Source organism: Phocoena phocoena, chromosome 6 (assembly GCF_963924675.1).
Source record: "Phocoena phocoena chromosome 6, mPhoPho1.1, whole genome shotgun sequence".
Classification (NCBI taxonomy): Eukaryota; Metazoa; Chordata; class Mammalia; order Artiodactyla; family Phocoenidae; genus Phocoena; species Phocoena phocoena.
The window spans coordinates 70,558,048-70,582,274 of record NC_089224.1 but is presented as its reverse complement, the minus strand read 5'-3'; the positions used below and the strand labels follow the sequence as shown (position 1 = coordinate 70,582,274).

Genomic DNA, 24,227 nt, shown 5'->3' with positions numbered 1-24,227 from the left:
TCTTTTGAACATACCTATCTTCATATTATTGGTTATTTTTGGTGTAAGTCCCACTCTCTTCTATTAGATTGTAAAAATTCTATGAAGAAAGTAATTTTATTCTTCATCGAATCCCTCAGTAGCTTGAATGAACGTAGTAAGTATTCAATAAATATTTGTTGGTAGAATATAATTGTGTGATGAAATTTGTAATTGTGTGATTTATATATAATAAAGAATAGTTACAGATTAGTTAAAATTTATTTCTGCCTCTTGCCACACAAAGTTAATTATGTATCTAGTTAATTCCTAGATACATACATCTTGCATTGAAAAATATTTTAATCTAATCACACCTTCTCTTGGGAAATACCTGCCTTAGAATTAATTTGGCTTAAGCTTCATTACTAAAGATGTTGAAGAAAGTTTTCAGTATTCTGGATAATTTATGAATTCTGAAATAAAGGTTTTTTATTTCTCCCTAGCACATGGTAATTAAAAGGTAATTAAAATTCTTCCTTTTGTTCTTTATTACAGAAACAAGGACCAACCAACATGCTCTTGCATCATCTTGTCCGAGATGTAAAACAGGTAACCTAATTATGAAGGTGTACACATTTCTTCTGATATTGTCTTAGCTTTGTGGTGAAGTGTTACCAGATTTTGCTTTGTAAAATGTAGACTTGGATTTTCTAGTAAATTACCTACCTTCTTTACCTGTGACTCTGAACAATTTCATAACCAAACCACACTCATATTTTTTCTTGTAATTTGTGTTTTAAAAGATTTGACCCACCAAGTAAGTGGCATTAGCTAATAATTATTTTCTCGTATAAAACATGAATTGGAGACATAGAAACTTCCAAGCAAAATTTCAGCTTAACATGATACAACAGTATTGCCAATGATGATAATAATACCTGCTGAAAATAGAGAAACTTCCTGGTTCTGTTATCTTTATTGAAGGACTGGTATGTGATTCCCTTGTTTTTGTTCTTGTTTTGTCTGTTAGTGATAACTCTGGGGCTCTCACTTCCTTGGTGAGTCTAAGCATTGTTCTAGGGAACCAGGATGGATCCCACTGGTCTATACCTTTGCTAATATTTTGCTCACGGTATTCTCATTGAACTTTGAGTTAAGTCAGACTTAAAATCATCTCTGATCCCCCATTAATTACCAGAACTTTCCAGCTTTAACTGACTTTTTTTTTTGCCTTAATTCTGAAGTCTAATATCTTGATGGAGAGAGTGTGGGCTTTCTGATTATGTTGATTTGGTGGGAGTAAAAGGACTGGAGGAAGACATTTAGTTGGCAGATTAGCAGTAAGCAAAAGTGTCCATGGCGATGTAAATTTACTTTGCATTGATTTATGTTGGGTCAAAATGATGTTCCTTAGATTATCTCCTTAAACTCTGATTCTGTCATGGTAAACTGAAGAAAAGGGAGAGAAATAGCTAGATATGTGTTTAACTAGCAGCAAAATGAGAGCGTGATTTGTGTTCCTTGGAAAAAATGAATTATGAATGTGAAAGAGATAAATTAAATTATTTGCATTTATTTATATCTGTATTTGTTGTTCAAAGCTTTGGGAACATTGTTCACAATCTGTTCATTTCAAAGATCTTGTTCAGCACTCTGTGCCTTTAAAAGTGTGCTATGAATGACAGTGCAGAAGTAACACTTATGAAGAGGCACTGTGGTGGCCTTTAAGGGGTCAGAGCAGTTTTCATTTGGCCTAAGGCCCATGTGCTTGGAAACCTGCTACTCAGGCCCCTAGCAGCCATGACGCTGGTCTTGGCACAACCTCGTGTTTTGAAATCTCATTTTGCTCTGCCGCTTCATGTTCCTTATTTCTATGTGTTCTACTTCCTTTCCTATTCTTGTTTTGTGTATGATTTGGTCAACACGGTGCAAAGTGTTACAGCCATTTCAATAGAGAAGCTTAAGATTTAACTTAGTGTTACTTTTGGACCCTCCAGCATATCCTCCAGTGATTATACTTTTGTTGTAGTGGTTCTGTCATTTCCAGCTAAAAACAATCTTTTGTACTCTCTTTAAATGTATTTTATTCTAAAGTGTGTATATGCATGAGAGAGAAAAAGAGAGGAAATGAGCTCTTAAAAGCAGGCATTCCATGTCTATGAAACTGAAAACATCTTAAGGCTAAGTGTTTTTTCCCATTTGAACAACCAGGTTGTATCAGTAGCTGCCATATTAAGTGATCAGTTGTTTTTGTTCTTGTTCTAGTTATTAGTGATAACTCAGGGGCTCTTCCTTCATTTGTGAGTCTTAAGCATTGTTCTAGGGCTGAAGAGTGAGTCTCCCTCTTTGCAGTTTATTTGGTTATGTTCTAGTGACGTGGCAAAAGGGATAGAAAAAGAGAACTGACAGTTACGTGTTACATGTTTTTGTTTCAGCATGCCGTTCTCTCAAGCTACAGAATAACGCTGATTGACATTGGACTGGTGATAGAATACCTTATTGGTAGAGCATATCGCAGCAGCTATACCAGAAAAAATTTCAGAGCCCTCTACAGCAACCTCTACAGAAAACATAAGGTAGCATAATTGAAAAGTACCCTAGTAAAATTAAGGATTCCTAGGAGTTATACTTTTAGAAAAATGGCTCGGGAAGTTTAGATGGGAAGAGCTTCCAAAATGGACATGCTGTTTATCGACATTTATTGAATGTCTGCTGCATGTAAATTACTGTGCTAAGTGCTGGCATGCTGGCCTGGGATGGACATAAAGATCAGGAGTTTAGAAACTTTTAAAGGAAACAGATTTATGAATAAGTAGCCACAATACAAGACAGGATATAATATGTGCCGTATTGACACAGAAGTATGTGGTGAGAAGTATTAGAGGGAGAGATGACCGGTTCTTTCCTTATCTTTCTTTATCTTTTGAAAATACAGAAGTGGAAAGCTTAATAGGATTATATCTATAACTCATAATAGTACATAGCCTGGAGATGACAAACTTGGAACAAGTCTCTAGGGGTTATATTGGAAGATGCATGCAGAATGTACCATGTGAAAATACATATTATACGTATTTTATTTTCTATCATATTTTTGAAAGTCTAGGCATGTAAAATTAGAGTTGCTGGTTAGTTGATTAGCAGAGAAAACATTGCTTGTTTCTTAAAATTGCCAGTACAGATCAGTAAACTGAAGAGCCTAGTTCTTATTAGGGGATAATGAGAGTGTTAGAAAAGGTAGTTTGGGGCATTTTTGGCTGAGAGAAGAGCGGGAACAGTTAAGGGCACAGTGCTGTGAACACCAGGGTATGGTTTTGCAGTGACAAGGAGACCTTTGTCACTGGACAAGTGCCAGAAGGTTGTGAGGGATGACACTGGAAAGATACTTTGGGATAAGATCACATGAAGAGTCTAGAATATCAAGCTACTTTTGACCTTTATTTTTAAAGAATGATGTGAAGTGAAAACCCAGCTTGGCTTTGAGGGATGAGAAAACAAAACAGAAAGAAACCCAACTCTCAAAGAGAAAATGTTCTTTATTGGCATTTCACAGGCATAGGGATACACTTGAGGTATCAATGCCCTCAAGTAAACAAAATATGCCTTGCTCTGAGGTTACCAGTGGCAGGTATAGGACTGACTGTGACCTTGGCGCAGCCCAGTGGGGAGCATGCTAGGCAGGTTCCTCTAATGCCCTTTCTGGAAATGGGTAGGAAACTGCCCGTTTCTCTAATGATTTTCTAGTGAAGGAGTACAGAGTTTATTGTGTTTCCTAGTAAGTTAGATCGTAGCGGTTAACGAATACATGGTTTGGAGTCGGAGAGATCTGGGACTGAACCTTAGTTTTGTTCATTAGTAGCTGTGTAATCTTGAGGGAGAAACTTAACCTCTCTGTGTGTCAGTTTCCTTATCTTTAAAATGGGAATAATAATATAATACCCCTTTCATAAATTTATCAAAAGGATTAAATAAAATAATACCTAGAATAGCCAGGAAAACCCGTATTCCTGGTACATAGAGGGTATAGAGTAACTTAATACTAATAGTCATTATGATTATTACTAGTGATACTATTAATTCTATATCACAGTAATAATAATGATAATAATGTGAGTAGTTTCTTTAAACAGTTGGACCCCATTACTTCTACATCTAACTTATATCTGTAAAACACAAACTAAAAATAAATAAATAAAGTACAAATAAAATAAATAAATAAATATTAATAAATAAGTAAAATAAAGTTCAAAGTTCCTGATACGGTCTGTATTGGGAATTTTACGTCAGTCCCTTTAAGAATGCTCTCGTTTGTTTTTGTTTTTCATTGATGACAGCTTCATGCTGACAAGCAATTAATTATGTTGTTATCGGGCCTAGCCACTGGAATTCCAGTAGTGATATAACACCTGGAGAAATTCTGTAACTTTCTAACTGAAGCTTAACCTTGGAGCTGTTTGTGAATGGGAACTTTTTCTTATCAGAACTGTGAATCTTCATTGCCCATTCTGAACTTGTTTCAGGTATAGAACATCGATTGACTCTAATGGAATTTCCACATAGAAAAGGAATGCAGATATATGATAGGGAGCAAAAGAACATGTTCTCTAAGATGTTAGGAAATAAGAGTGTGCTTAGTAAGAAGGGGATCGTGAGAGGCTCTTGTTGGAGGAGTAATTAACTACTGATCTTGGATGAGAGACAGAACCATTGGATATTTGATAGGACACAATATTATATTTGTTTTTATTGTCTAGAAATAAAATGTTAATTGTTACCACTATAATCATCTTTTCCCCTTCTTGTTTTATTTTAAAAATAAAATAACATATTCCAGCAAGTGACCACTTTTGCTCAAAGCCTTCCCCAGCCCCCTCTTCACCGAAGATGCCGCTCAGGAAATAGAAATGAATCTGCAGAAAGCACACTGCACTACCAGTTCATTAGAACTGCCCAACCTTACAAAGTCAAGGTACCAGTTACTTATTTTAGATTTGAAAATAAAATTGTCCTTAAAGACTGAGATCTTTTCTTCATTTAAATTTTGAGAATGGGGAATACAAATAGAGGGATCATTTACAATTACTATAAACAGATGGTGCAAGTCAAAAGCATAATACAGGTGTCCTCTAACAATGATGAGCAAACGCCCAGGACAAGCAACGAAATGATTTGCCGGGGCTGGCACCTCAGGCTGCCTTCCTTGTTCCTACCTCTACCATGTCCAGATGTTGACTCAGGAAGGCAGTCCATGGGATGGTACTAAAAAATAGAATTATTAGCCCAACATTGCACCCTCCTCCTCCTTTCCCCAAGGCTAATTGGAGGTGACTGTTTCCTTCTCCTTTCTTTTCTCTGACACTGCCCTCTTGCATCTTCTTTTTTCCCTTTTGAAGCTTTCTAAAAAATAATTTTGGCCTAATGTTACAGTATGACAATGATAATGTATTTATGACTGTGTGTGTGCATGTGAGTGTGTGTGAGCAGTATTATGCCCCCCCTCCCTTTACTACCTCAATCCCACTTTCCTCTGGGGGTGAATGCTTTTGTTAAGAGTTTCCATATAAATGGTTCCTATGTTGGCTGAAAGAGGTTTGCTTTTTATAGCTCTTAGAATGAAAAGATATTTCATAAAATTACCGTTGGTCATAAAACATGAACATAAATTCCCTTCATTTATAGAAATAGAGGAAGCTTGTTACTATTTTTGCTGTGATCTCCTTTAATTAAAAAGAATAAGCTGTGACAAAGTGAGAGAGTGTCATGGACATATATACACTACCAAATGTAAAATAGATAGCTAGTGGGAAGCAGCCGCCTAGCACAGGGAGATCAGCTCGGTGCTTTGCGACCACCTAAAGGGGTGGGATAGGGAGGGTGGGAGGGAGACACAAGACGGAGGAGATATGGGGATGTATGTATATGTCTAGCTGATTCACTTTGTTATAAAGCAGAAACTAACACACCATTGTAAAGCAATTATACTCCAATAAAGATGTTAAAAAAAAAAGAATGATTATTGAATCTTGTTATTTGCCAGGCATTAGTTTGGGCACTTGGTTGAATTTGAGAGGCAGGTGTGTTGGAGAAGATATAATTATGACTGAGAAATGGTCCCACCCTTCCTCCCAAAATAATAACCACAGTGCAGTACGATGAGCATCGAGAGAGAGATACATACGAAGTGATATAGAAGACTATTGGGGTTAGAATGGTTTTTGAGATGATCTGTAAAAGGTGGTTTTACCAGGTAGAGAATAGTATTTCATTATTACCTATTACCATCATTAGGGGAATATAGTCAGAATAAAGGAAAGCAAAATTAAAATCAATCTATTTGTATGAATGTTGGCAACACTAGTTGCCATTTTTCTAAGAGGAAGATAATGAATCTATTTGTAAGGTAAGGTTAGAGTTCTTTTTTTAATAGTTATCGTTTATCTCATGTTATTTCAGCCCATTTCCTTGATAAATTGAAAATTGTTGTATAGTTAGTGGCTCTATTCCAAAGGTATAGTGTTTTAAGTTGTGTTAAGTGAACTTAAGGTATCTCAGCCTAGGGACCCTGGAATTATTAGATGCAACAAGAAATGGATTAAAAAAGGCCAAAATTTTGGTTTCTGATTTATAAAGTTCTATTATTATTTCCATCTCTTTTCGGTGATTTAAAAATATTTTTAAGATACCTGATGTGTTTTGTCAGGTAGAACATCATGCATTTGAGTATTTGGACATCCATTCCTATATTGTATTCTAACAGGAAAGGTCTGTAGCCCTTCATAAATCAAGGAAGAAGTCAAAAGAAGAACAGAATATATCAGATGACCCTGACTCTACTGGCTTTATTTATCCTTATAATGACCTGCTGGTTTGGGCTGTGCTAATGAAAAGGCAGAAGATGGCCATGTTCTTCTGGCAGCACGGAGAGGAGGCCACAGTCAAGGCAGTAATTGCTTGTATACTGTACCGAGCAATGGCCCGGGAAGCCAAGGAGAGCAACATGGTTGATGATGCCTCAGAAGAGCTGAAAAATTACTCAAAGTAGGAGTTCTCCCTTTACCTAATATTAACATCGACAGTTCTTAGAATGGTTAGACATGTTTATCTCCCTCAGCTTAGAATTTGTAAGATGAGTGGACTTGTAAGATGTGAACTTGTAAGAAGTGAACTTGTAAGATGAGTGTGGTTCATGGACTCTCCCATAAATAAGGGTCTTGAGGTATTTTAAGGACTAAAAGGAAGAGAGGTGGCCTTCAAGTCAGGAGACTTGGGTTCTAGACCTATTCCAGCTCTTTACTAATTGTCAAATCACTTGACCAGATTTCGGGACTTTAGTTTCTTCACTATAAAATGTTCAATGAATGATTTTGGAAGTCCCTCCTAACTCTCAAACTCTTTGATACTAAGTTATATTAAAATTTGTTCTTTAAGTGCCGCTCAGGCAGGAAAACAAATATATTATGTATTAAATTACCAGAGAGTGATGGTAGAAGATAGAAAAGTTAGAAATGTTTTGATTTTTTGATTTACTAAAGCATTGTAATAGTAGGGAAAGCAAGCAAGCTAGAGTTAATAGAAACTAATTTATCATTTTGATTTAAAAAATTCCAGAGAATGACAGTGTCTACTTTTTAGAGAAAACAACCTCCAAGAAGATCACCTGGGGGTGTCTCCAGGTCTAGTTTCTTACTTAAGTCATCTGTGTATTTTGTAAAATCTTTAAATTTATTTATTTATATATTTATTTGCTGTGTTGGGTGTTTGTTGCTGCGCGCGGGCTTTCTCTAGTTGCCAGTGTGCGGGGGCTACTCTTCGTTGTGGTGTGTGGGCTCTAGGTGCACAGGCTTCAGTAGCTGTCATGCAGGCTCAGTAGTTGTGGCACACGGGCTTAGTTGCTCTGCGGCACGTGGGATCTTCCTGATCCAGGGTTCAAACCTGTTTGAGCCTGCGTTGGCAGGCAGATTCTTAACCAATGCACCACCAGGGAAGTCCCTAAAATCTTTAAAAAAAAAATAAAAGGAGTGGCGAGCGGAGTTTCTACAGTTTTTCCTTAAATGCTAGTTCAGTTTTTGAACAATCTTTTCTGTCAAAAAATTCTTTATTAGGTACTATCAGGGAGCCCCACATCAAGCCATACACAGCTTGCTTTGTGGTGTGGATTCGCTTCTCCCCGTGGATAGCTCAGGCACTCCTGGTGGAAACCCTCTAGTTCTGTTCTTTTAAGAAAGGCAGAACAATCCATCTCCTGAGCAGCAATCCCTTTTAAACAGTTTCTGCATTTTACTGTTCCCTCTTTTGTCTTGGTCTTTTCTGAGTCTCATATCTAATCTTTTTTAATGTTTCTGGGGCTCTCACCTGCATTTATTTTTGCCACTCACCACTGTGTCATTGCAGACAGTTTGGCCGGCTTGCCCTGGATGTGTTGGAGAAGGCATTCAAACAGAATGAAAGAATGGCCATGAAACTGTTGACCTATGAACTCAAGAACTGGAGCAATTCTACCTGTTTAAAACTGGCTGTTTCTGGAGGGTTGAGGCCCTTTGTTTCACATACTTGTACCCAAATGCTACTGACAGATATGTGGATGGGGCGTCTGAAAATGAGGAAAAACTCTTGGTTAAAGGTATATTTACTTGCTTTATAGAGTTTAACGTTAGTTTAGTCTATACTGTTGAGGTCTATACTCTTGAGTTCATTTTTCCCTTGCTCCAGAAGATTACCTTCAGGAAAACCAGTTAATGTCTTTGATTCTCACAGATGAGCTGAGATCTTCACAGTGGAACCTCTGACAATTACTTTATCTCCCACTACCACAGTTTCTCTTAAAAAATGGGCATAATTGTGCCAGCTCCATCCATCACAAAGGCATACTCATGAGAAGCTGGTTAAAAGAAGTTAAAAGAATGTACAAACATAAACAAGATTTCGTTATTAGTAAACACCATTGCCTCTGATAATTATAACAGAAGTAAATGAGACTTCTTAGTGAAAATTTTCTCAGCTTAAAAATACTAACTCATGATAAACGAAATAAAATTAACAATTTCTGTTGTTGCGTTCATCTAATGTGATGTTTCAGGAAATAAATGGCTATTTTATAAAGCTTCCCTCAAACACATTTGTTCACACCACTATCTCCAAATTTTTCTATTCCATTATGGTTTAGCCTCATCTTTCATCTTGAATTATCAAGAGTAATTTAGTTAATTATTAAAGACATTTAATTTTTGACATCAAACCTAAGCCTAAAAAGCTCTAGGTTATGGTCATGCTTAAGAAGTACATAGCTTATGAAACAGAAAAAATGGGAATGAAGCATGATCATTAAGAGCTACACAAGGTTATAATTTATATTTTAATTTTATTCTCCTTAGAGCTCTTAAAGGTATGATGTGTCCCAAATAGAATGACTGTTTTTAAAAACATTTTTTTGGTTGGCAAACTGTAGAAAACACAAACAAATAAAAGATATGACATAAAATATATAAAAGAGCTTGTACATTTTAATTCCACTAATGATATTGTGGAAACGAGGAATGTCAACCAGAAATTATTTCACATGGATTCCTCTTTAACAAAATATTGGAGAAACAACAATTGTTTCTAGAAGTTCTCCTTTGATCTGTTTTGATTTCAGCCTTGGAAATGATGAAGCAGAGATGTAAATGGGTCCACCTCTAGCTGCACAAGTGCTGGCAATAACTCTTTTTAAATGTTCAGAGAGTGAGATGCGGGTATAGATAGCTGGGATTTTGAGAAATAATTTTCTCCATGGCTCTGTCCTGTACATACTTTAGTTGAATAGAAATCCTTGTTACTGAGAACTTAATAACTTTGTGCTCCTCGTATACTTTATTTTTATATCATCCATGCCTGGATCCTAATTCCTCAGTGCTTGGCTTGTGAGTTTTGGGAACACTTTTGCAAATGTAAAATGTCCTGGTCAGACTAATTCCATGTGGATGAAGACTGGAGGAAGACCTTGTAGAGTTTTATGTGGAAGGGAAAACTCATTTAAGTGCTTCTGTAGAATAGACTCTGACCTATTAGTTGGAAATGGAATATTGATTTTATTGAATACTGTTTCACAAGCCAATTGTTCTGCAACGGTCAAGGGCAAAAGAATGTGGAGCCTTTTCAGGAAGTGGGTTAGGAATTAATTAGTGTAATATTGTCATTGTGCCTGCTAACTATGGTGTTTCCAGACCTGGAAGATTGCATGTATTTTGGATTCTACATCCGAAAAGAAAACAAGCACACCAACAAACCAATCCTATCAGACTGGGAAAAGTCCAGAGAACCTTCACAGGAAATCAAGCTTTAAAACAAAACAACAAATAGACATTTCTCCGAAGAAGATATACAGATTGCCAACAAACACATGAAAGAATGCTCAACATCATTAATCATTAGAGAAATGCAAATCAAAACTGCAATGAGATATCATCTCACACTGGTCAGAATGGCCATCATCAAAAAAATCTAGAAACAATAAATGCTGGAGAGGGTGTGGAGAAAAGGTAACGCTCTTGCACTGCTGGTGGGAATGTAAATTGATACAGCCACTATGGAGAACAATATGGAGATTCCTTAAAAAACTACAAATAGAACTACTATACGACCCAGCAATCCCACTACTGGGCATATACCCTGAGAAAACCATAATTCAAAAAGAGTCATGTACCAAAATGTTCATTGCAGCTCTATTTACAATAGCCAGGAGATGGAAGCAACCTAAGTGTCCATCATTGGATGATTGGATAAAGAAGATGTGGCACATATATACAATGGAATATTACTCAGCCATAAAAAGAAACTAAATTGAGTTATTTGTAGTGAGGTGGATGGACCTAGAGTCTGTCATACAGAGTGAAGTTAAGTCAGAAAGAGAAAAACAAATACTGTGTGCTAACACATATATATGGAATCTAAGAAAAAAAAAAAATGGTCATGAAGAACCTAGGGGTAAGATGGGAATAAAGACACAGACCTACTAGAGAATGGACTTGAGGATATGGGGAGGGGGAAGGGTAAGCTGTGACAAAGTGAGAGAGTGTCATGGACATATATACACTACCAAATGTAAAATAGATAGCTAGTGGGAAGCAGCCGCATAGCACAGGGAGATCAGCTCGGTGCTTTGTGACGACCTAGAGGGGTGGGATAGGGAGGGTGGGAGGGAGGGAGACGCAAGAGGGAAGAGATATGGGAACATATGTATATGTATAACTGATTCACTTTGTTATAAAGCAGAAACTAACACATCATTGTAAAGCAATTATACTCCAATAAAAACGTTATAAAAAAACAAAACAACAAAAGGTCATTTCAGCATAAAAAAAATGAAGTCGACAAGGACATGACTTTAGTTTCTTTAATCACGAGTGGTATATAGTCTGGGTTAATCTTACCTTTATTCACTGAATCCCAGAATACTAGGCCTAATTTTAGCTCGAAAGAGATAATGTTCACCAAGATGATTGTCACAATATTTAGTAAATCTTCTAAACTCTTTACCCTGAAAGGCTGATACAGGTTGAAGGTAAAAATTCTTTTGAATAGACTATAAATAAATTCATGAATGTTAGCAATAGAATGAAAAAAATCATGGATGTCTAGATTTCTATCTTTGTTGGGTTTTACTGGCAGAGAAAATATATGTGTGATGGGAGATGCATCTAACAGAAGGTGACTTGGTATGTTTTTATATTGTTGATTTTATAATATGAATAAATGTTCATGTGTTTTATATGATAGTAACTACTTAGTGGCTTTAAAGAATTATTCAAGCAATATGCTCATTGGAAAAGAATACTTCTCACTGCCGTGCCTCTAGGTATTATAACATAAAACAGTGTGGTATATGTATTTTAAACTTTCAAATGCATATATGTATATGCATCGTATTTTTTAATTTTTTAAAATGGGATTACACTGTGCATATTATTTTATAACTTGCTCTTTTTAGACTTAACAATATAACTTTCATTATATTCAGAATTGCTTTTGTCTTTTCAATGATTGAATAGTACAGTTGTCTCTCAATATCCACAAGGGATTGGTTCCAGGACCCCTCAGGATACCAAAATCCGTGGATGCTCAAATCCCTTATATAAAACGGTGTAGTTTTTACATATAACTTTTGCATCTAGATTACTTATACTATCTAATACAATTAAATGCTATGTAAATAGGTGCCAGTGTATGGGAAATTCAAGTTTGCTTTTTGGAGCTGTCTGGAATTTTTTTTTTTTTTGATCCACACTTGGTTGTGTCTGTGGATGCGAAACCCACGGATATGAAGGGCTGACTGTATTCCACTGTTAAGTTGTCCCACATCAGCTCTCCCTCTGTAGATGGACATTCAGGTTGACACTAATTTTTGCTATTACAAATAGCCATGCAAAGAACATCCCTATCTACACATGCTTGGATTCATGAGTATTTCTGAGGGAGACACTTCTACAATTGGAATTCTCGAGTCGGAAAGTATGTATACAATCAGGATATCCACTGAATTGGGGATGGAGCTGACATTTTATATACACCCGAATCTTAACTTTATTTGGATCATACTTGTGCCTTGTATAAACCCCACTACTTACTTTGTTTTCTTTTCTTTTAAAGATCATCATCAGTATTCTTTTCCCACCCACCATTTTGACATTGGAATTTAAAAGCAAAGCAGAGATGTCACATGTTCCCCAGTCCCAGGACTCCCAGTTTACGTGGTATAATGGTGACCAGAATGCCAGCGCTCCCAAAGAAAGTGCTTGTCTGGTTAGTGCAATATCATAATGAACTAGGTTTTCATAGCATTGACGGCACACAAACATACACGGACACAAAGCTTATTTATTTAACAAATTATTTAACAGTCTTAATCATATTATAGTAAGGTCAGGTATAGCGTGTATGATAGTTCTAATTAACCCCCATATGTTATTAAGTAAAATATCCTATTTCTGCCAAAATCAAAGACTTTATTATGTCTCGAAAGCTACTTAACTTCTCATTTTCCTTTGTGACTAGTGGAATAAATAGACTTACTATTTCTCTAAAGCTACAATAAGGGATGCCTCATATCCTTAAAAATCTTTATTTAAAAAAATGCTGGTTTAAAATGTACATTGATCTTCACTCTTTCACACCACAGTGTTTTCATTTGTTCTATCCAGTGAGTTTGAATAGTTTTCCTTGAGTTCCCAGATGTATACTCTTTCATGGGCAACTTGAGCTGCTTCCATTGCAGCTTCACTGGAGAGTCTCCAATATGCTGTCTGGGCATATATTTTTTGAATTTTATGATTCAACTTGGATCACTGCTGATACAGTTGTCATTTACTGTGAGATGTAGTAAACATCTTTTCTGGTACTTAATACTTCAGTGATGCATCTTTAGCTAGCGTCTTGTCTGATGTGCTTTTGTACTTATGAGGTATTTGTCATAATATTAAAAACATATTTGATAAATGTTAAATGAAAAATAATTATAATTAGTTTGTATGGCTGGCATCTGCTGTGATTGGTTGAGCCTTTATTCTGATTGGTTAATGCCAGAACAGTTAACCGGATCAGTAGTTAAATATTTTTTACTATCATGCCTGTTTGGGTATATATGTGTTCCTCTCCTCTTCCTTCCCTCCCTTCCCTTCCCTTTCCTTCCCTTCCCTTCTTACTTTTCTAAGCCTGATAGTTCCATTTGGGGTTCTCAGAGTCCAAGATGGCAAGTACATTCTAAACTCAATAGAGTGTGTGAGTTCTCCTTTGCAAAGCTGGTTTAGTCAAGTTGTCATAATTGTGATTGTACTGGTTAGATTATGTGGTTACTAAGTTTAGACCATTACAATTTTTTTTTTTTAAAGAAAGAAGAAATGTAGTGCTTGCCTAACCCCATTAGAAATAGAAGGCAATCTTTATATGTGAGACATTCACATACATATGTTTGCCTTTATACTACTTCAGTGTTCACATTAAGTTTAATTAGCTTGTTGAAGTAAACAATGAAGGAAACTGTTTATCATCTATCTACAAACAAATATGTAAATATGTTGGCAACTTGGTTGCAAGTAGTGCTTTGGAAGTGGATGTAACTTCACTTTTGGCTCTTAGCGGTTTCATAGAAAGATAAGCTTTCACTGAAACTGAAGGCATTGCAGATAGTTGGAGCATTCCACTAAGCAGTTCTTCTTAAAGTGGAGACTCTTAGGGAAAGAACTCCTTCCTTAAATGCCAATTAAATGTGCTCTTAACATTCAAAAAAGATAGTAAGCCCTCACAATTCCCTGAAAAATTAAATTTTGTCTGTAATATAGTGGTTCTCTTACAGCAGTTGCTCACCTGGTGGTTTGGACATGGCCACATCAATTAATAATTCAACAAATATCTAATAGCTACCTTCCACGAGCCAGACAAGTTCTGGGGGCATTTCATTAACTAAGGCAGATGCGGCCCCTGCTACTATGGAGCCTATAATCAGACAGACTATCCATGGTACCTCATCATTATTCAACTTAAAGCATTTATTGAAAAAGTGTTTCAAATCTGGTCTGTTACGAATGGATTATAATCATAGTAACTATGTTCTTTTATCTTTGAATTTAACTAAAGCAACAGTTTTGGATTATCTGCTTTGTGTTTAAAATTTTGTTAATCAGAGAATAAGGGGTAGAGGTAGCATTTGGTGGGACATACAAGTTTTCATAATGCTAATTAAGTATAATGTACTTGATTAGTTGAGGAACACAATTGGCATTATGTATTTTGGGGGAAAGCCAGAGACAGGAGGGACATAGTTGCTCTTTTAGAGTGTCTTTGTCGTCATGGTAATAGTGTGATAATAAATATGATGAAAGCACTGGTAATAGGAGAATGAAAGCCATTATTCTTTTTTAAAAATTATTTTTTATTTATTTAAAATTTTTATTCTATGGTTATTTTATGTTCAGAAAGGTGGAATAGTAGAAGAAAAAAATAGAGGACAAAGACTTTGGAGTTTTCTTGTATGTATGCAGAGCTGATTATAAGATGAATAGGATTTTATTACAATTTTTCTTGCTGAAGGGCTTCAATAAATGCATCAAGTTTTCCTTGAATTTCTCTAACTTTCTTGAGGTCCTCAGCCATTTGAACTTGTTTAGCAGTAAGCGATTTAACTTTCTTCTCGCTATCTTCAGCAAAATCTTCTAATACCTCTTTGACATTTTTCTCTAATTGCCTGACTTCAGGGTTTCTAAGTTGCTGCACTAAAGTATTTGTGGTGACAGCAAGCATGCATTGTATTTGACAAAATAGGACAACATCATTGCATTCCTCCTCAATCTACAAAATGCCATTGTTAGGAATGAAAGCCTCTTCAACAAAGGTTACAGTGATTTAGAGCTGTTTTTAAGAAATGTCTTCTCTAAACGTGGTGCCAAGTATCGTTAATCAAGCTCGGATCTACTTCTGCTCCTTGGGATTCAAGGTTCTTTTGGACTGTAGTTATCTCATCGCTTGCAAGATAAGCTGGGTGTTCCTCATTACATTTCAGCGTCTTCTCCAGTTCATTCTTGGTTTCATTGTGAACGCACTGTTCTTGGGTCTGATTCTTCCAATGTAACCACCTTTTTTCCCAATCTGGACCTTCCATATTTCAGTTGCATTTTCAGTATCCTTAAGATGAGCCTGAAGAACCTCTTCCATAAAATAAATAGCTGCACCTCACTGCTGTTTATCAGACATGGACTGGTCTTCTAAAGCATCATGTTGAATAACCCTCAAGCTGTCCTCCACAAAATCATTCCACTTCTGGTGTTTAAGTTTCTTCCTTAACAGCCTCTTTAAATTTATCAAATATGTTATCATGCTCTTTTCCTTTTAGTTCTGTCATGAAGTGGGAAAATTCTTCCTGTAGGGTCTCCCAAGCAACCTCGATCGCTTTATTAAGAAGCTGTTTATCAATTCACTGTTTAAGCTTGATATCCACTGTAGTATTAAAAGTCCCTGAATTCATGGTCTGTGTAGCTGGAAGATGGATGTTTTCAATCCCATGAGTTGATACTCTTTCCCACAAAGATTGCTGAACAATTTCCTCCCAATGTTTTGGTGTAATGTGGCTCAGACTGATAACTTCATTGAGGATTTCATGTTTAGTTTTTTCAAATAGTTTTTTCCGTTCAAGTTCTCGCAGGCGAGGATAGTTATTCTTCTACTCAGCTTCAAGGTTAAAGCGTGTTGCTTTGAAACTATCAGCCTGTTGTTCAATTGACTCCCATACCATTTTCCAAAAGTCCAACACAACAAAGCTTCAATTTCTTGTCGTCATCTGGTGTGCCTTTAGCATGCTTGTCTTTAGGAGTTTTGAATTCCAAAAAAAATTCTTTTTTTTTTAAACTTACTTACTTTCTTTCTTTTTTCTTTCTTTCTTTCTTTCCCTTCCTTCCTTCCTTCCTTCCTTCCTTCCTTCCTTCCTTCCTTCCGTCCTTCCTTCCTTCCTTCCGTCCGTCCTCGTTGCTGCGCACAGGCTTTCTCTAGTTGCAGTGAGCAAGGGCTACTCTTCGTTGCAGTGTGTGGGCTTCTCATTGCGGTGGCTCCTCTTGTTGTGGAGCACGGGCTCTAGGCGCACAGGCTTCAGAAGTTCGGGCACACCAACTCAGTAGTTGTGGCTCATGGGCTGCAGAGCGCAGGCTCAGTGGCTGTGCCGCACGGGCTTAGTTGCTCCGCGGCATGTGGGATCTTCCCAGACCAGGGCTGGAACCCGTGTCCCCTGCATTTGCAGGCGGATTCTTAAGCACTGTGCCACCAGGGAAGCCCACATTTCCTGTTAAAAGATTAAAACCACATAGAAATCTATGAAGTAGGGTGATATCTCTTTTTCTTCTCTTTCATAATCCCTAAGTTCCCTCTTCTTGAAAGCAACCAGGGTGCAAGTGCTTTTTTTTTCCTTTCTTTTCCTTTCTTTTTTCTCTCTTTCTAACAGCTTTTCTATGTAGACACCTCTGTAGTCACATTTATGCAACCACTTCCTTGTCACACAGATGCTCATCTCTCACCACCTACAACTGTTAACCCCTTTAGGCTGGCCCATAACTTTTGAGAAACTGATGGAAGATGCTTTCCCTAGAAAAATGCATGCACAACACGAATACTTGCATATAATTGCAGGAGGTTCAAGGAACTCCAGAAGCTCAGAGAGTCCATGAGCTTCAGGTAGAACCTCTGTTATAAATGAGTGGAGAAGCTGTCAGAGACAGAATCCTCAAACTAACACTGTGCCTGACTTCCCTATAATTTGGGAAAGATGTTTCAGCATTATGTGTCCATTTTGTCCTCCTGAATTATGGAAATAATTCTATTCTCTGTTATTGATTTCATAAGGATTTTATTAATATCCTTAGGTTCCAAAATTACTGATAAAGGAGATTAAAAAGAACAGGAAGAGGGACCATCTTTAAATGCTTGGAATTACTCAGTTTGATTAGGTTTCCCTATGGGAGGCTCAGCTTGCTTTTCAGAAATACTGCTGTTCTCCTTACCCTGTCAAAGATTGATACAATACATGTAGTTTTCCTTCCGTTCAAGACTAAGATTGTAATTTGTCAGGTGGGTGCCCAGTTAATTTCTAATATTTTTATTATATTTATGTATTTATGAAATATATAATATTTTAGATACTTGTAAATGTCAGTATTTTAGTTACGCCTCTGACAATAAATGATTGCTTGCTCATTTTACAGAAAGACTATGATTTGGAAAGTGGCCCTGATGAGAAACCAGATGAAAATCAGCACTTTGATTTGAAGAGTGGGCCCCAAAGCCTCCCATGGACCAGGAAAGTCTATGAGTTCTACAGTGCTCCAATTGTCAAGTTTTGGTTTTATACGGTTGGTGTCATTTCAAAAATTACATATAGTATTCAGGATGGTTAATTGCTAATGATAATGTTGATAATGATATTGCCTGATTTACCAACTTGTAATAAAAATGTAAAAAAATGCACTTAAAAAAAAAGGGAGGAATGACAAAGCAGGTAGGGAAGAAGATTGGAGGGAGGTGAGAAAAAGTGAGAGCAGATCTCCTACTTTGGGAGTGAAGGCTCAAGCATCTTCGTTTTCTGAGTGCTTCCAGTTAACACAGCTGGGACTCAGAATCTGAAACTGTGTGGAAAAACAGAATGAGCAATATGGTTGTAGAATTAAGTGATGGGAGTGGATTCTTGTCCCATCTTGGGCAAAAAATCAGCAGTTGAATTGATTTTTTCTTTGTAGGAATAATGTGTAATATAGACCAAAAAATTCAAGTGTTTGTTTTTGTCTTAGTTGCAAATGCTTCTAAATATGTAGAGGACAAGAAAAATTTTAGAAGTTGAATTGTGTAAACAAATACTAAATCTATCATGGATGGGAGAGATACCGAGAAAACAACTGTACACTACATGTGTTGAGTGCTTTTCACATTTATTTAACAGTAGTTATTTTTCTAATGCTAACCTATAGTTAAATTGCTCAAGATTGTATATTTCTAAAACATTTTGAAGTGATTATAAAAGGATATTTGTCTAAATGTGTTATATTTCAAAATATTTACTTGCCCGACCACACACTTATTTCATATACTTATTCAATAAGTACATAGCTCTGAATAACTTTTATCTGTTTTTAAAAATAAAATCTTCATTCAGATGATGAGATTTCACTGTTTTTGTGAATATGGAAATACTGTATTTTCTGTATTTTGTGAATACAGAAAATCCTAGAGACTCTGATAGTAGCTTCGAGAGAGTTTAACCATAGTCACATCATTGGGTGAAGTGTATTCAACTATTGCTTTCCTTAGACATTTCTAGCTTATGAACTCTTAGAGACAGTAGTAAAGCTAAGCAACTGGAACAACTACAAAAATAGCTAAGGTTGGTGTTAGCAGTGAGCACGGGCATTTTTAGTCATGGCTGTTACATTGCTAGGTTAGGGTACGTGTGCTTTATTGAAGCAGTGTCTTGTTATAAATGCTATGATGAAAAAGAAATGTAAACATTTTTGGATATCTTTTTAAGAATTGGAAGGAAAAAAAAAGAGTCAGAAGCAATACCACCAATATCTACAGTGATTTAGTGCCTGGCCACCATGAAAACAAACAATGTAAAACATGACTGCTTAATCGTATAAATTTATTTAAATTATGTTCCTAAGAGGTCATCAAATATATTAACCCTTGAAACATAGACCTAGAGAAGTATAGAATTTACTTTAACTTTTTTATATGCTTCTCTACTAAGCTTCTTAACTCATAGGCAATGCTAATACCCATTATGCCTGCCTGAAATATCACCTATTGTATATAATATCAAATGGTATAGTCAGAAGTGATTTCAGCCATTCTCTATGTAGAACTAAGCTTAGAAGAAGACTTATTAAACTTAGGTAGAGCTCAAAAAGATACGAGAAATAGGGATCCAGGTTAAAATAATATGATTCTTGTGAGAAGGAACACACACATAGGCACTTTTCTCTCTGTTGATCTGGGTTTTTTTTTTTTTTTGCGGTACACGGGCCTCTCACTGTTGTGGCCTCTCCCGTTGCGGAGCACAGGCTCCGGACACACAGGCTCAGTGGCCAGGGCTCACAGGCCTAGCTGCTCCATGGCATGTGGGATCTTCCCGGACAGGGGCACGAACCCCTGTCCTCTGCATCGGCAGGCGGACTCTCAACCACTGCGCCACCAGGGAAGCCGTGATCTGGGATTTTTAATACGTGTTTATTAGCTAGCACTGTGCATTGTCTCTGAAGCTATTGAAAAGACTCCACCATCTCATGCATTGTTGGTGATTGTGGAAACTGATAAAGCCTTTCTGGCAGGCAACTTAGTAATATGTGTCACAGTTTTAAATGTGTGTGTAGTTAGTCTACTTCTGGGAATTGTAAGAAGATAAGAATGTTAGATAAGGTCACAAAGCTATTAATCACTGTGTATCTGTGTGTACGTGTTTACTGTGTCTTAATTCTTTGAATAGACTGGAAATCTAGGTTTAATATACACAGTAATTAAACATACACTTCTTGAATGTCTGTCATGTGTCAGGCTGAGTGCTTAAGTGCTGTAGATAAAAACGTCAACAGTCTTTAACTACAGAGACTCACAATTGGACGTTTCCAATAACCAGAAATTTTTTTTTAGGAAAAAAACAATCAAATTTTATTCTTTTTCTAGCACCCAGAGATAGCAATTCTTAACATCTGCTTTCAACTTTTTTCTATCCAAATATTTTCAGATTTTTTCACAAGTGAGATCATAGTGTACACAGCAGTTTTAAACCATTTTAACTTAACAGTTTATCACAGATGCTTAAAATTCACTAGAAGGATTATGCTTAATGTTTATAAATGCGTTTCTGTCTTTTACATATCTGCATCTCATGGATGTGCACTTTATGTAAAAATTCCCTTTTGTATCTTGTCTTCCTTCTCCTTCTGTTATACTAATGTATACTTTTCTGGCTCTTTAACCTCCAGCCTCTAAGCTTATTTTATTTCTGTTCTGCCACTTCCAAATGGAAAACTGTTTCCTCCTTTATCTGCTTATCTGGAAATGGGGTTCATCCTACAAGACTCAACTGATATACCTCTTTCTCCAAGTCTCAAATCCAGCTTCATCCTCTGCATTCCTGTCATGCCTTTAGTAGACTTGCATTATGGAAGTTATCGTACTCTGTACGCAGTGGCATCGGCCTGCGTCAGAGATCACACTCCACCAGCCTGGCAAGTGGCATTAGTGAAGCATTTTCCTGCAGGTCTAGGTTGAATGCTCTGGGCAGAGCAGCCTCTAGGTGGCATAGACTGTTTTGAGAACTCCTCACTTATGGAAAGCTCAGGACCGTGAAACAGCTGCCTGGCTAAGTTCTGTAATCTGCGTAGGCCCAGTGAGTCATGTGTTGGAAGACGTGAACCCAGACCATAAGTGGTAACCAGAATATTTTAATCAGCAGAAAATAAAACTCCCAGCAATAGTAAATATTACAATTTATTATATTTGAAAATAGGCACCTACTAACACTGCTCCTTTGGCATTCTTGGGACACACGTTTTCTTTTTAAATGGAGGGGAAGGTGTGTGATTCTCTCTTGGCTTGCTGTTGGCCTGACTGTGTCCATGCCGGAATGTGCAGAGTTCTGAAAATTGGGGTCAGGAGTCAACAAGATGTGACCATGCCCATTTCCATGCATTTGAGAACAGTGATCTTTCCTTCCACAAATTCCTAAAATAGAAAACTGTGGATTCCTGTGCCTTCTTTGATAATTATGTCATCAATAATCAGAGGGTGGTCCCAGTTATATTTTCATGCTATCATGGTGAAGTTCATGTGTGTGTTTCTGTTCATTTGGGTCCGTGTCTGCTTGGCATCCTCCATTATGACTCTCACTCATGGCCAGGGAATCCATGTCCCCCTCACAGATGGTGTATTTGGCATTCCTCATGCTGTTCACTTACACCGTGTTGGTGGAGATGCAACCCCAGCCCACCGTGCAAGAGTGGCTCGTTATCATTTACATCTTCACCAATGCCATTGAGAAAGTCAGGGAGGTGAGTTATCCCTTGTACCTTTGTCTTCTACATACCTCTGCTAGATGTGTTCTGCGCTTGGGTGATGAAAATGGAGAGGTCAAGCATGAGGGTGAGTCAGGCAATGATCCTGATTTGTATGCTACAGGAAAGGTAATTAGGGGGAAAATTTCTGATCTCAACCTTTTATTGTTGCCAAATAACTTTCTGTTGGTTGCTGCTCTTTGAAAGCAGTTATTTTAGGGGACATCTTAGTGCGTTTATCAGATCTAGAGTGATGGTATCTAGTTGTTTATAGACCCTCCAACTATTTGATTTCCCAAAAGTGTTTTTTCAATAAAGCTGATTTTTTTATAGCCTAACATTACTTGCATATTATTGCTTTCATGTCACAGAGTGGCACATAAATGGCTAAAGTTGTGCAATGTGTAAAGAATTCATTTATAGTTTTTGAAAGTTCCTACTAAACATTTTTGAACATTTACGATAAAAATTCCTCTGGGGCAAGTAGTCCAAGAAACAAAACAAAGCAAACTTTTCATTTTTAGTTTGCAGTGAGTCACTTAAAACAAAAGAAAAGGAATGAATATTCCTATCCAGTTATAACTGCAATCACATACCGTATGACTTAGGCTGTTTTAGATATCATTGTATATGTATCTCTCTCTACCTCTGTGCATTTACATACAATGATTTTGTCCTAGAGCTAATATGACCAACCTTGTATATTATGTAGAAAACAATTCAGCAGAAAAACATTATCCGAATTCTACCATTTTTATTATGCTTCAGGGAAAATAGCTTTTTACTGTTTTACATTTAAGTTTGTCTGATATTCTGTTGCAGGGGTAATTTCTTATAATAGTGAATTCTAATATCACGTTCTGAGTAATTTGCTAACTACTCACTAAATTGCAGTAGTGGGGCCAGATTACAGGATTCTTTGGTTTCTTTGCACTAGGCTATACGTCATGAAATGGAATTGCAGCTATATTCCATTGCAATATTGAGTTTTAAATGTCTTGGTGTTTCCCTGTGTTAGTTTAGGATTAATGAAAGCTAGAAAAACTTTTCTTTTTTAAAAAAAATTCTGGTTCGTTTTTAAATAGCTGGCCAGTACTAACAGTGAGATTAAACTACATTTATAGAATTGTTTAAATAATTCATTCCCCAAGGATAACTTACGTCTCCAAAATCCCCTTATGATCTAAGGTTTGGCATGATTCCAAATACTCCTTAAAAGAACAGTTGACGTATTAAAGATCATACTGATCTTGGGTTATAACCCATTCTTTAAGTTTCCCTCTTTCTTTCATCTTTTAGGTCTATATTTCAGAACCTGGGAAGTTTACTCAAAAGGTGAAGGTATGGATTAGCGAGTACTGGAATCTGATGGAAACTGTGGCTACTGGCCTGTTTTTGGTGGGTTTTGGCCTTCGGTGGGGTGACCCTCCTTTTCACACGGCGGGAAGACTAATATACTGCATCGACATCATATTCTGGTTCTCACGGCTCCTGGACTTCTTTGCTGTGAATCAACATGCTGGTCCCTATGTGACCATGATTGCAAAAATGGTGAGTCTGCTGTATAATCTGGTGTTCTTTTAATAGTTCTACTTAATTTCATGGTTCACATACATTGGTTTAACTTTTGAAGGTATTTAAAGAAGCACACACGTCATCCCCACTTTGCTTATAACCATAAATTCATATTTAACAAACGTCCTTGGGTAGCATATTGGGTAATTGATTACAATACTCAGCTTACCCTTTTCGTTAGGGCCAGATGATGGGGGGTTGAATCATATTTGTCTCTGAGCACAGTAATTCCTGAGGGCCAGATTTATGTGAGGCTACCACCAATAATATTTTTTGCTGAAATATTGATTTGTCTTTTTATCTCTCCACCCCCAGCCAACTCTTAAATAGTGATCACTGTGGGCCACAGATTGTTCTAAGTACTTTGTATGTATTAACTCATTTAATCTTCAAAACAACTTTACGACATGGGTACTATTATTATCCACATTTTATGTTCAAGGAAATGGAGTTCAGGTAAATTTCCCAAAGCCGTAAGTCGGGGAGCCAGGATTCAAATCTGGGCCACCTGGCTCTGTCTGCCATCTGAGCTCACTGTGCGCTTGTATTAGCCCTGTCCAACTGGCTTTGCACAGGACCTAAGAAGGACAGTACCTCAAGATCATCTTTGCTTTTTCTTCTGGAATACTCACTGGCAGGGAAAGGGCAAGTTCTTGAGAAGGAAAGGTAGTGTTGAAACAAAGGAAGAAGACAGAAAAGGGAGAACCTCCAGGATTCCAAAGATAGATTTTTTTTATTTTATACTTTTCTCTTAGACCAGCAATATTTTCTCTGGTCTTGGTGACATTGGTATTAATTCAGTAGGTTATGCTGAGGTGATCCCTGTATCTCAGTGACTTAGCACAAGTTTATTTCTCCCTGATACAAAGATTGATGTATGCTCATGGAGGCTGCCCTCTACCCAGTGACTCAGGGATCCCAAATCATTCCATCTTGGGACATAGCTGTGTCAACATGTGGCTTCTGAGGTTTCCTATGACAGGGAATAAGAGGGATGGAGAACATCTAACAGTTTTTAACTGCTCTGGATGGGAAGTGACTCAAATCACTGTTACTCCACAGCCCAGTGGCCAGGAATAGGTCAGGTGGCTCCTGCCTCATGGAAGGGAAGCTCATGGAATATTCACGGAGTAT

At 37.0% G+C, this 24,227-nt stretch overlaps 1 protein-coding gene and 1 pseudogene across 1 annotated transcript in view; one reads left to right on the top strand and one right to left on the bottom strand.

Annotated features, from left to right (window-relative positions):
- Positions 1-24,227, top strand: part of TRPM6 (transient receptor potential cation channel subfamily M member 6) — a 121,716-nt gene that overhangs the window by 45,756 nt on the left and 51,733 nt on the right. Inside the window, exons 13-21 of the mRNA XM_065878353.1 lie at positions 517-570; positions 2,397-2,537; positions 4,829-4,930; positions 6,719-6,999; positions 8,353-8,581; positions 12,586-12,738; positions 17,676-17,822; positions 21,387-21,515; positions 22,818-23,069. Of these exons, the coding sequence (XP_065734425.1) occupies positions 517-570; positions 2,397-2,537; positions 4,829-4,930; positions 6,719-6,999; positions 8,353-8,581; positions 12,586-12,738; positions 17,676-17,822; positions 21,387-21,515; positions 22,818-23,069 (1,488 nt within the window). The remainder of the gene's footprint in view (positions 1-516; positions 571-2,396; positions 2,538-4,828; positions 4,931-6,718; positions 7,000-8,352; positions 8,582-12,585; positions 12,739-17,675; positions 17,823-21,386; positions 21,516-22,817; positions 23,070-24,227) is intronic.
- Positions 15,001-15,952, bottom strand: LOC136124466 (dynamin-like GTPase OPA1, mitochondrial pseudogene; annotated as a pseudogene).